We start from the raw sequence: 14,035 nt of genomic DNA, 5'->3' as shown, positions 1-14,035 counted from the left end.
CTACAACTGCTGTAAAATTGAGGCTTGGTGCCATTTTTTGGTTTCAGGACTCCCAGTTCATGATGTATTCTTTTGTGTGCATCATATACTCTTAAAATTCTAATTTGATCAGATTTCATTTTTGACACAGAGTGCCCTGTCTCCAAGGAAACACACGTTGAGCAGCCTTATCTGAAATTCTTGGTACAAAAAGCATTTCACATTTCTGATTTTTTAAAATTTTGGAATATTTGCATTATACTTACTAGTTGAGCACCCATAATAAAAAAATCTGAAATCCAAAAGGACCCAATCAGCATTTCTTTTGAGCAACAGGTTGCTGCTCAAAAACTTTTGAATTTTGGAGCATTTCAGATTTTGGATTTCTGAACTTTGAATAATCACCCTGTACAATGTAACACAAATGTGAGCAAACTCAGTTCTCCACAGGGACTCTGCTCTTGAACCACAAAAGGCTCCATCCTAAACTACAGCTTGATACATACTTGGATATTATGTGTCTCTTCTCGTGCGTGTGCGTGTGTGTGTGTGTGTGTGTGTGTGTGTGTGTAAAAGATTTAATTTCCTCTTTATAAGGCAACCCTGGCAACACTAAGATGAAATCCACCATAATCTTTTATCTTGATTTACAGGATAAATATCCAACACATTTTGCATTACAGATACATTTGGAACAAATGTAAAATCCTCCCAAAATTATCAGTCTGTGCTTTTGAGAACGTATTTCCAAGAAAACAAAAGAGGTAAAAAGTAATTTGCAAACACTATACTTGTTACATAACAGCAAAAAATGATAAAAATTCAAATGTTCAAACGAAAGGAGCTTACTGTAATTTATCAGCATGACAGAACATTTTATGGCCATGAAATGACAAGTATGAAGACTCTAATACATAGAAAAAGAAAGAGGGAAACACTTTTTCTGTTGTTAGGTGTGAAGAATGGGCAGTGACTGGAAGTGGTCATGGCAACCACTGGTCCAGGGCAGATTTGCTGGCGGCAGCAGATGTTAGTAGGTGCCCAATGATTGTGCTCTCCTCCCCTGCCCATAGGCATCTAACTATACCTTAGCATATGAGGTCCACAGCAGATAGCACTTCCTACACAGAGCCTTTGATTGTAAACTCTTTAAGAAGATGAGCTGAGTTGTATGTACCACAGAATCTTTGGTACTAAGCATCGGGTCAATCTAGCCCACACAGAGCCTTTGTGCAATTTAGGGAAAAGTGTCCCTTCCTCTGAGTGGCACAGGGCTTGGTAGTAGCTGCAATATGGATGCATTTCAGCCCTGACCCAGAGGGGTGCCCCTTTAAAGGGCATAACCTACTCCACCACCCATGGTGACCAGCCTGTGCCTGGCAAAAGCAGGTGCTCAAGAAATAGCTGTTGGATGCATGAAGGGCCTGAGATTAAAGAGAACAAAGTTCTCTTTGGTGCTTTTTGCACATGTCCCAGCTTTAGCCAAGATCTTTGAAACACGTCTGTAGACTGATCTCTAAAACGCAATGGAGAGGACACTGTCACTCTGGTCTGGACCAGTCCTAAAATCCTATGACTTCCCTGCCTGCTCCACACAAGGTGCTCAGAACCTCGCTAAATGAATCATTCCCCATGACTGTAGGACCTGGTCTAGGTGTGGTAGAAAATATGTTCTGTCTTTCTCCCCAGTTTCTGGCACAAGCCTCTAAAATGCTTAGAGTTTTTCGAGTGGTAGGTTTACCTTTTGTGACTCAAAATGAGCCCCTTTCGATCACACCTGAGTTTATGCTAATGATGACTTAGGGTAGGGTCCCTATTTGACTTTAGGATGGGGCTGGTCACCAGAAGAAACAAGTCATTAGAGGATTGGAACTTTCAGTCTCACCCACCAACTTCCAGGGAGAGGAAGTGAGGCTGGGGATATAATTATATAAACTTCTCCTGCCCTGTTTCCCAGGATGGAGTACAGTGAAACAATCTCGGCTCACTGCAACCTCTGCCTCCCAGGTTCAAGCAATTTTCCTGCCTCAGCCTCCCAAGTAGCCAGGACTAAAGGATGTGCCACCATGCCTGGCTATTTTTTTTTTTTTTTTGTATTTTTAGTAGAGATGGTGTTTCGCCATGGCCAGGATGGTCTCGAACTTCTGACCTCAAGTGATTTACCTGCCTTGGCCTTCCAAAGTGCTGGGACTACTGGTGTGAGCCACCGTGCCATGCCAGAATTATATAAACTCCTGAACATGATTCAGAGGGCTTCAGGTTTGGTGAGTTTACCAAGGTGCAGGGAAGATGGTGCACCCAGAGGGCATGGACACTCCCCTCTTCACCCCCACCCCACCCCCGGCCATATAGCTTGCTCTATGCATCATTCTAGTGAATTACCAAACCTGAAAAGGAAGTTGTGGGAACCTCCGAGTTTATAGCAGATTGGACAAAACCTTGGGTGGCTGCTGAGACTTAGGACTGGTTTCTGAGGTGGAGGAGGCAGCCTTGTGGGACTGAGCCCTCAACCTGGGGGTCTATACTAACCCTAGGCTTGTAGTGTCAGAACTGAATGGAATCACTGGACAACCCGCTGAAGAGGAAGAATTGGCCATCGGTATGGAGAAACCCGCCATATCCCTGGCATCAGAAAACAGCACTCACTAGGGCATGTTCTCAAGGTTTACTTGTAAATCCATTGCCAGGAAATTCTTATTGAAAAACTATTGGAGATTTTCTTCCAGTGTGTGAGGACACAGGTGAAGTCTCTGGTAGAGGGCACTGTTCAAACTACAGACCTTATAGAAGATTCGGTCGTGATACCACCAGCGTTGTCACAAATGGGGAGGTATCAATGGGCAGTGTCTGCAAATGCACCGGGGATTACTTTCCATGCTTAGCTCCCCAAAGCCCATCTAACCAGAAGGGTGGCTGACTTGAGAAGACGGAATCCCCCAGGCAGACAGGAAAAGGTGAAGGAAGGAGACGGGAGTGAAGGAAGGGGATATCCTCTGCCATTTCTCAGGAGCCAGACCAGCCGCTGTGTAATTTCCAAACAGCTGTGATTTGTCTTTCAATTTTCCTTTTCTGCACCTTTCCCCACCCACCTATGCTGCTCTCCCTTGGCCGTGCCTTGCTGCCCAGGGCCTATCCCAAATGATGTATGTACTCCCTGCCTCAACCTTGTCCCTGGCCCAAATCAAACTCCTTGTTCCTCCAGTGTAGTTCATTGAATCTCCAGCTTCACTGTACTTAATAAGCACCTGGGGGCTTTAAAACAAAATAGTCTAGGCCTCACTGGCAAATATTTTCATTGCGTTGCCCAGGGCAGCACTGCAGATGATTCTAATATGCATCTTGCCTGGAAACACAGACAAAGCTGATTCTGACCAGATGCTAAAGGTTTTTTTTTGAGATGGAGTTTTACTCTTGTCGCCCAGGCTGGAGTGCAATGGCGCAATCTCTGCTCACTGCCACCTCTGCCTTCCGAGTTCAAGTGATTCTCCTGCCTCAGCCTCCTCAGTAGCTGGGATTACAGGCACCCACTACCACACTGGACTAATTTTTTGTATTCTTTTAGTAGAGACAGAGTTTCACCATGTTTGCCAGGCTGGTCTCGAACTCCTGACCTCAGGTGATTCACCCACTTTGGCCTCCCAAAGTGCTGGGATTATAGGCATGAGCCAATGTACCCAGCCCAGATGCCAAAGGTTTTGATTGCATTTACTGACCTCAAAAGTTTGGACCATGGATGGGTACTTATTAACAGATATTGGTGGAATTTAGGGCAGCAATTTAATGGGTATGAAATAGTTTAAGCAGCAATTTTTAGATCTGAGAGACAGGGCAGTCCTGTTCTGGAATCTGTAATAAATTCACCTAACTATTCTGACTTTCTTCTTCCCTTCCTTCTTGGCTGAATTTAGAGTCCTAAGGAATTCCATCTCCCCGACGTCCCACCACATCCCTCCACCTCCAGCTCCCATTAGACTCGGCTGACACGAGTCTTAACTTAGGACAGGACTGGTGCTAAGGGGAAGGGAATGGCCACACTCCTCTCTCTGGGTCACCTGTAAGCTAGGTTTGCATGCTCAACGCTCTTCTCCCAGCAAGGAAGAGAAGACACTGCATGTCAAGACGCCAGAGCTTATGCCCTTTGCAGTTGACAGTTGATTCCCCCATTCCCCTTGGTCTTTCTTTTTCACCAAGGCAATCTCCGCTGTGGATTGGGTGCTTGCTGCGGAACTGTCTGCGGGGATAAGAGCTGGGCTGAAGGGACCAGGCAGAGCTTCTGCTGAGGCCTTCCTCCCTCCCTCCGGATGCTTTTTCATCTGGCAGATAATTCTGGTTCTATTCTTAGCCCTTATGCAGAAATCAAGTAAGACTTAAACCCAAAACCCCGTGTAATCCTTGGGTAGCGCCTGCTGCGTTTAGAAGCTTCAGGAAAGCACAGAGAGAAGCAGCCTCGTACTTGGCACACCCAGCACCCAACACAACTGCATCAGGGGGCACAGGGCCCCCAGAGCCAGAGCTTGCCCATGGGGAGTGCACATGTCTCTCTGGGGAGAAATTCACCCTGGAGTGGAAATTTCCATCTTTTACCTTTGGGTTCAAGGTGGTACACACTGGATAGTTATGAGAGTCACCTTCACACAGTGCTTCATCAGCATTATCTTCTTTAATTGACTTTCCATTTTATGAGGGGGAACTTGAGGGACAGAGAGATCTACCAGCTCACCCCTCCTGAACTGCCTCCGCCCATGCTCAGAACTGACAAGCCTTGGAAACCCCTAGAAACTCATCTATTTCACAGAAAAGCATGCTCAGGGATTGGCTCACAGCATTTCAGGGCTACAGACTTGATAGCTCTCACATAATTCAATGCTTTTGTATCGCTCCCTTAACTAAGACCAACATAACTTGCTAAAAGAGGTGGAAAGTTGGCAGGAGCTAGAAATTACAGGGGGTAACACTGCACACGTTTCTAGCTGAACCATATCTCATAAGCATCTTTTAGTTCCTGAGCCTCTTCAGACCCAACCTTCCTCACGCTCAAGTCTCCTGGCCACTGAGGGCAGGGAAGTGTCCCTAAGCCTGTGGTTCACAAACTGTGTGCTGAGGCACCCTGGGCCACTGCAGTAAACTCACAGGGCACTGCAGGGCTCCTTCCATTAATACTTCCAGGGGAAACACACCAATGCTGTCTCCCTGCTGGACACCATGTGAACTGCTGGGTTGGGGGCTTCAGAGTTTTGACGGTAGCATAACATTAGCTCCCACTTCATTCCCTCTGATGATGTCATGTCTTTGCGAAGCTGAGGTTTTGGCTTCTGCTGTGATAAGAAGTATGCAGTAAAAATCATTGTGAAAGAAGACACGAGGATGGCCTCATCCAATCAGATGCTAAGGTTCGAGAAGCTGTGTGCACCCAGTCACAAGCAAGTCATTGTGGTTCCTTAAGAATGAAACAAAAATATATTTTTTTCTTTCAACGTATGTTCAGTTTTTCAAATGGCCACCAAGTTGTTAGGACATACGCACTTGTGGCTTAGACCTACCTCCTTAATCAGTAGAGCTATGAGGTATTTATTTGGCCTTGAGACTGTGAAAAAAATTACTGAGACATTGTGATCACTGTGAGTTGAGGATTTTAGAACCTCTAGCCTAGGCCTCTGAGCTGCTCCCACAGTGCCATCTCAAAGGGTCTCTACCTCTACAAGGTGGCGGGGTGGATTCCAGAAGGGGGCAAGGCAAGGTCTGCCAGCTGTCTCCACCTCCACATCCCCTGGGAACTGACCTGAAGGTCAGCAGAGGTGAAGCCTGTTCTTTGGCAGCTTTGCTGAGAAGAGGCCTCAGAGTCACCCCTAACTGAGGGCAGGCCCTAAAGCGGATGAGTGGAGAGGGTGGGTCTTTGCAGTTCATCAGATGAGGAAGGAGGAACTCCTTTTTGTTATGGTGGTTTCCATCAGTGGGGAAGGAGGAGAAAGGACCTTTTAAAGAGACCATAGGAGTCACTGAGAAGGAAGGCCCTCAGTGTGTGTGTGTGTGTGTGTGTGTGTGTGGTGCATGCATGCATGCATGTGCAATGTGTGCATGCACGGGAGGGCAGCCAATCACATGGGACCTGTGGCTCCATAGGTGAAGAATGGTGAGTCATTCCTTAGGAAAGAATGGAAACTGTCTCTGGTCTGCTGCTCCAGATCACACACAAGCAAGGCTGGGAAGGAGCCTGTTATTTGCTGCTTTCCCACAAGCACCTACTGTCCTTAGAGAGGAGAAGAGACCATTGCGGTCTTGACTTAATGTCAAAGAAGTCACATAACTCACAGAGGAGAAAAAAAGTACATTTTTAAAAGGGAGAGAGGAATAAAAAAGGACTGGGGAAAGTTAAGCTTGGATCTCACTATTCTGTCGACTGCACACCTGAGGGCCTGTGGTCTCTGGGGAAGTCCAGCCTTCTGCCTATCTGCATGGCTGCCAAGGACACCTGGGATTGCTCCCATCCCTTCACTTGCAGAGGAAGCCACAGCTGCACATGGTGGGCTGCTCCCAGGACCACACTAGGTGAAGGAGGAGAAGTGCTCTCTGGTAAGGAGAGGAATAGTGGGCAATGGGAACAAGCCATGTGTATTTCAGCTTTGATGACTGATTCCTGGGGAGAGAATAACAGATGGTCAAGAGGGAAAATGGGATCAAGCAATGAGAACGTGGCTAATACCTGGTCCTGTCCTTGACCTACAGTGAAAGCCACATCCCCAGGGTTTGGGGATCATTTTATCTGTAAGGTCACTGTGGTTCAGACTGAACCAAACCGTCTCATCAGCCAAAGATTAGAAATTTCAACATGAACTCTCATATTTTTAATCCAATCAGATTTGTGTTTTTGAACTTGTTCTAGATCGCGGAGTATTTCGCGAGAGAGTAGACAGTAGCAGGAAGCCATGGAACATCTGCACCTTGCAGACAGCACCTCGTTTTTATCAGAGGGGACCCAGATGGATCAATGCAGACTGATGCATGTGCTGCTGTCTGCGAAGAGCAGAGCCAAGGCCTGATGAGTTCCACTGCGAACTGTTAGGGAGCTGTCTTCATAACAACAGAGACGTGAAAATTATGGTGCCCCGCTAAGGCCACAGCAGCCCACCACTGTGCTGGGTGAAATACTTCATTCATCTAGGCAGGTCTGCACTGGCTTATTACAGGAGGCGTAACTGCTTTTGTTACACATTTACAGGAATCAGGAAAAGACATTCTTTATGCTCCTCATTTTCAACGCCCTACTTACCAACTTCATCCCTGATGTTCGCAAGTTCGACTGACAGCTCTTTTTCTTTCACAAGGGCACTTTCATTCTGAAAAAACAAAACGGATACCGGGAGTCCCCTAGTGTTATGCTAGATAAGCACTTTCACATGTTTAATTAATGAATCATATTAAGCAATTATTTATAAGTCCAGTCCTTAAGGAGATAATTTTCACGTTATATAAGCATATAAAAACTTACAAAGTCAAGTCTGACTCATTCATTTGTAGCCCATTCAAATGACAAAGCTTGCATCAGAATATTAATAATACCCATGGTTGTGCTTTCATCTAGATTACAATCTTGTATATCATCCTGCAATAATTCTTTGCATATTTATGTCCCATGTGTTAATCTACTGCCATATATTATTATATAATGTTTATGATTATCACTACAATGAGATTTTTGACCATTAAAAAAGTCTGTCCCATATTTCCCTGAGGGCCAAATGCTTGTTTTACCAGGTGTTTTTTAAACTTAGCCTTTTGTCCATACATGATTAGCTACCTAATCAATAATACGGATCAGGGCAGCAGGCTTAGCATGAAACCTTTCTCTTTGTAATATGACCAACAACAATATTTAAGGTTTCCAAGTTTTTTGTTCCACTGTCAGCATCAATAGATGAAAAAAGAGAAAATCTCACACTTGAAATACCATTTAGTGCAAAAAATGCCACATATAACTAAATGACTGCTAAGTTGTTTTAAATCAAATACACTCTCTGATATAAAGTAGGGACGTAGTGGAAGATATGCTGAATTTGTAATCTGCGTTATTGAGTCACCATAAACAGCGTATTATGATTTTATTACTAATCATAACCAGAAAAGATGTGCTACATAAATTCTCTTCAAGTTAGAGGTACCAAAATACAGGCCTTCAAAGCAAGTCTCCGCCATTCTGCAGAATGAACTCTCAAAGCAAACTGATTTCCAGAGAGGGAATTTTGACTAAAATGTGGACCAAATACCTACATGAATATAATCGGGGCCTTGAGAATGTTCTTTCTCCCTTAACCACTGTTGCCTTTGGTTTCAGCACCTCTGAAGGATGTGTGCTGAACGTGACCAGACCGTTCTTGTTTCTGGTGTGCTGTTTTTAGACGCGGGTAACAAGTGTGCTGCTTTGGGTTGGTGGGAGGGTCTCGGGTTATCCAAAGGGCATTGGCTAAGCCGTGTCATAATATTCATCATGCCAAAAATAAAACTCTGTTTTCATAATATGCTGAGAGCTATTTTCATCATGGGAGTAAATAATTATGAGCTAATGGTTTCCTTAAGGAAATGTACCACTAGATCTGTCCTCTGAGGGGGACAGTGGACCATGCTATAGTCTGAAGGTATGTATCCCCCTAAGTCCCCCTAAAATTCATATGTTAAAATCTTCATCTCCAAGCTGATATTAGAAGGTGGAGCTTCTGGGAAGTGATCAGGTCTTGAGGGTGGAGCCCTCATGAATAAAATTAGAGGGATCCCAGGGGAGCTGCCTTGCCCCTTCCTCCATGTGAGGATACAGCCAGAAGGCACTGTTTACAGGAAAGTGTCCCACACCAGACACTGACTCTGCTGGAGCCTAGATGTTAGGCTTCCCAGCCTCCAGAATTGTGAGAAATAAATCTCTGTTGTTTATAAACCACCCAGTTTATATTTTGTTACTGTATCCCAAAGAGACTAAGACTGTCGAGAATAAAATGGACACTTCCCACCTCATTAATGAAGTTCTCTCCTTCCATCCCAGCCCATAGCAATTTTCAAAGCTAGCAATTACACCTGAGAGCACGTATTTTCTTGCATAATCCTACCATATATCTCAACAATCCACTCTAATGCCACACCCTCTGTGCGGGGTTGTCATGAGGATTAAATACATTCATGTATGTGATGTAGGTAGTTTCCTGCACTTAGCAAGCTCTTACAAGTGTCAGTTGTTATCATATTTCTGTTGTTTCCTTTTATTTCATTTGTAACTATCTAAATGGTGCTTTTCCATATTAATTATCTAAATACATTTAGAATTTGCCTATCAGTCTTATGCTCTGTTTTTGTTTATGTTTTTGTTGTTTTTGAGACAAGCTCTCACTTTGTCACCTAGGCTGGAATGCAGTGGCCTGATCATGGCTCACTGCAAACCTCCACCTCCCAGGCTCAAGGTATCCTCACACCTCAGCCTCCCAAGTAGCCACCATGCTTGGCTAATTTTTTTTATTTTTAGTAGAGACAAGGTTTTACCATGTTGCTCAGGCTGGTCTCAAACTCCTGGGCTTAAGCAATCTGCCCAATCTGTGGCTGCCATGGTACTGGGATTACAGGTGTGAGCCACGGTGCCTCGCCTATGCTCTGTTTTTCTAAGCACCTTCCTGGTCTGCCCTGATTTTGCTTAATTTTTGATGTGGTTCAGAGATTGGAGAAGCCAGAACAGGCAACATGTTCTGATTAGACAGTTTGCAGGGATTATATGCTCATTCTAACAGCAGCATAATATGGCCAGATGACAACCGTGTTCCTGTAGGTTAAGCAAATTTGGTATTTTGGAGAGTGCTAATTTCAGTATTGAGCCTGAAATAATCTTAACCTAGTGGAAAAACTAACTTGCTTTTACTGTCAAGAATAATTTTGAATACTCATATTCTCTAATTCCTAAACACATCCAGAGAATTGAAAGACTACTTATCAGTACAGAAATAGCATTATACAGCATTCATTCTCAGAGCAATGAGAGTTGCAAAGACTTAGACTGGGCAAGGCAGGGAGCAATCAGAACATAACAACAACAAATGAATTCTAATTTCTAACTCAGAGCCAATGTTTCCCTCGCCTCCCTGTCACGGCCCCTGCTGCATGTTAACAGAGTCATGCCCTAGGGAACTCCCACATCACAGAAAAATCAGTCCACACTCCTAGTCACAGAAGAATCAGGCATGTGGGGAAGGAGTGGCCAGAAGGCCCTATGAGAGGGACAGGCCTCTGCGGAATGGTGCTGACTGTGAGGGAGATTGCTGAGGAAGATCTTCAGACTTGAATCACTTTTGTGAAAAGCGAATGCTGATGCTCTGGGGCCAGGCCTTCCCCATCCATCTGTTGCTTTAGGAGAAACACAAATAAGATTGATGGAAATGGAAACCAAGTGAGAACCAAACCAACAAACAAAAAAAAAGCAAGAAAAGAAAGGAAGGGGATGGGAAGAGAGAGAGAGATAGGCAAGGAAGTGGAAAGGAAATAGAAGTGAGATTAGAGACTTTGTACCGTTTCTATTTGGGGAAGCAGTGGCTATTAAAACAGATCACGATGACCCAATGAAAATGACCCCATCCACCCTCATCCCCATCCTTTTGCAAGTTCAGTCTCTAAAGCAGCCAGTTCCAAACTATAGTCATCACATGGCTTATCAAGGAAGGGTTGGTAAGGTTTGTTGATGACTAAAATGTCAAGGAAAAGAACTGAACTCTGGCAAGTTCTGGCTCAGTATTATTTATCAATTACTACAGGTGATTCAAGCTGTCCAGCATCAAACACTCTCTGTAATCCAGGCACAATATGAGGTAAGCCCTTTATGTCATTTACTCCTCCAGACACTGTCCAGAGGGTCCTGGGTCTTATTTCCCTTCATGGAAGAGAAAACTGGGGTTCTATGGTGAAGTGGCTGTCCCCTGCTCAACCCACCAGGAAATGGCAAAGGGAGGATTTTCCACCCATTGTCCACACTCTTCATCAAACACAAGCACATCAATATTTCCCTTCCTAGTCATGCTTAGACAGATGCAACAAGATCCAAATTGCACTGAGCCTCAGCTTGGATCTGAGCACTTATTACCAAGAAGCCTTTCATGTCTGACTGGGAGAGAGGCAGGGTCCACTCCTGACTACTCTGCCCAATGAAACAACACCCTGGCTGCATTCACAGCCCACTCCACAGCCTGAAACGCCTGTCTTTGTCCTGGGTGTTGATTCGTGAGTTGCACGTTAGCCTGTTTCCAGTGTCTGGACCCACTTCAGTATAGCCTACTTGGGCTATAGCTTCTGAGAGAGTAGCTGTTTAGTTTTCCCCATCAGCCTCTAGAAGGATGCTGTCTGAGGACCTCTGAATATGTTGCTGCTGAAGATGCTGGCACAGCTCAGCTCTGGCTCGCTAAGGCCAGCCTGTGCAGTCTGGCGACAGCCCTTCTTCTGCAAGTGCCTGTTTTTGAAATGATATCAACTCTTCTAATTTATGAATTCTCTGCATCAAGTAAGTTACTTTTCGCTTCCTGCAAGCCAAACCAGAATGATGCAGTGCTGCCCTGCAGTGAAATGAGTCAATGGCAATGACTGCAGGAACACTGTTCCCTAGGCAAGAGTGAACTTAAGGGAATCTTCCATTCACTGTTCCTTGCCTCAAAAATTATTCCTCCAACTTTCATGATTCAACAGAATCCAGTGTGGTCTTGCAAGGCCCTTAGGTTCTGCTGAACACCCAGGACTCCCTTGGAAAGGCTCTCAAGTCACTATTCCCGTCCGTTCCCCAAACTATGCCTGGTCTGGGTGATGACACCGTGGGTTGACTGAAATGTGAGCAAGGCCTCCTCCGAGGGCCCAGGGTTAGATTAGTGCCTCTCTAAATGGGAGATAAGTGGAAAATTCCCAGCGGGTGCCAAGTACATGAGCTCCTATTTGCACTCAAGAGGGTTAAAAATAGAACGCAGTGTTAACCATCCAAACTATCCTGGTGATATAGTCCAGAAATTGCAAAGCCTAACAAGGCCATTCCTCTAAAATTTCTGTTTATTCTATGACAGGCTTAACTGGAAATTGACACTTTGAGAACATTTATCTAAGCCCCAAACCAGCAGCTGTGTCTTCTTAGCCACCTCTTTTATTTGGTCATGCGCTGTTCTCCTTGGCACGCCAAATTCTCCATTCATTCTGGCATGGTGTATCTCTTATTCACAGATGGAATGCAAGACAAGCTACTCCCATGAAACATCCAACTCACTCTTTGTGCCTCTTGCCCTAAACATACCCCTGCAAGTCTGCTACAGTGAAGCTTCTGCTTCTTTTTAGACATGGCTCCAATCTAAGACTTTTCACATACTCGCAGGGGATACTACCTTTCACCTTTCCTTGCTAGAGCATCCTGGCAAGGCGGACAACCCACTAATCACCCCATTAACTTCAAGCAATGGGATGTGTGGCCAACGCCCAGGCAAGCCTGCCATACTCTGTTATTTTAACATGTGTGGTCACTGGGCGTTATCTCTTCAGATGGTGGATGCTACCCTGTGAACCTGATGGTAATGGGAAATGAAAATGCCTGTCCCTGTTAGCATCATCCGTGTGATCCTATGCTGGGGCACCAGCCACCTGTGCCACTCCTCAAATTAGAAACCAATAGAACAGCTATTTACTATTAAAACTGAATGCTGGGTAAGTCTGAGGTGGTTTCACCCCAACTCATCCAGAAATAGTAAATGTATGCCAAATAACACATACTCACTGGGTGCCTACTATGTGCCTGGCAGACATTTCTGCTCTCAAGGAGCTTGACATCCAGAGAGTCAGTAAATGGATGAACAGTTACAGAACAATGTGCTCTAACCCAACAGGGCAAAGCTGTCTTAGAGATTTAAACTGAGAGCAGCATGATATGGAGAGAGCATCCCAGGCAAAACAGCACGTGGGGCCTTTTCGGAACCTCTGTTGGCCCATCAGATGGGTCCCTTTTCCCTCCAGCTTTCTGCTTCTGGTCTATGAAACTCCCTGCAGGAATTCTTGGTTGGCTACAGGGGTACTGAGGATAATTTCAGAAAATTCACTGCAGATTTGAGCATTTTCATCAGCTCCTTCTTCTCTACCTGATTTTTTTAAAGAAAATACATATATATGTAAATTTAAATATATATATGTAAGCCCAAAGACTCCCAACTAATCTTTCCTATATTTTTAGCCTGCTCTGTAATCCATGCAGATCAGGAAAATTCAACCCTGTGAGCTAGGCCATTTTTTCCCAAGCTAAATAATCAAATCACAACAGGAAATTAAAAAAGAGATCTATAGAATTCTGGTATTTGAGGAAACATCCAGATCTTTTAAAATTGTGAATTTAAAAAATTCAAATGTGACATATGTGCACACTAAATTGCAAAAAGGTTAAAGGTGTTTTTGCTCTTCTCAGAAACATTATTGCTTTTCACCTGGAGCTCCATGAGCTTACATTCGGGTTTAAAATCAACATGGTAGGGCTTCATCTTCATAAGGAAACATTCCCTTTGTATTTCAAAATGAACCAGCTGCAAAGTTACAGCAACAAAATACAAGTATCTGAGTTGTTTTCATACCACTTTTTGTGGCTATTGCACTCATTTTCAATATTAATGCTATGAAGACTGGCCAGAGTCATAACGTATAATAGCTCTGTGGAAAAATCCCACGGGAGGTGGGCTGACCTTTTGTTTTTCATTTCAGTTATTACAGCTTTAAGGCAGCACTGATACTATGCCTTGAGTTAATCAATAAGTATCATTTCTTTCACATATAATTAACACTAGGGCCTCTTCGTTTTTGTATAATGATCTGCTTTTCTGCTGTGAAATGAAACTTAGTATAGGCTTCTCAGAAACAAAATATCCTTCTTATTTAAGGCTCTTCAATACAGTTCAGTATCTACTTGTATGAAAAATGAGCAAAGTCATACCCTGTATTAGAGGAAATCAAAATTACTATAAATGGATAATTTCAGCCTTTGTCTTTGTGCAGGTGGGGAAGAGTCACTGGGTAAAATCACATCCAGCTT

The 14,035-nt window shown here is 44.2% G+C and overlaps 1 protein-coding gene across 8 annotated transcripts in view; it reads right to left on the bottom strand.

Annotated features, from left to right (window-relative positions):
- Positions 1 to 14,035, bottom strand: part of MTUS2 (microtubule associated scaffold protein 2) — a 744,933-nt gene that overhangs the window by 58,424 nt on the left and 672,474 nt on the right. For all 8 annotated transcript variants that reach the window (XM_078375228.1, XM_078375229.1, XM_054256733.2 and 5 more), the window contains one exon: positions 7,247 to 7,313. In XM_078375228.1, coding sequence (XP_078231354.1) covers positions 7,247 to 7,313 — 67 coding nt within the window. The remainder of the gene's footprint in view (positions 1 to 7,246; positions 7,314 to 14,035) is intronic.

Source organism: Callithrix jacchus, chromosome 5 (assembly GCF_049354715.1).
Source record: "Callithrix jacchus isolate 240 chromosome 5, calJac240_pri, whole genome shotgun sequence".
Classification (NCBI taxonomy): domain Eukaryota; kingdom Metazoa; phylum Chordata; class Mammalia; order Primates; family Cebidae; genus Callithrix; species Callithrix jacchus.
This window is presented reverse-complemented; position numbering and strand designations above follow the sequence as displayed.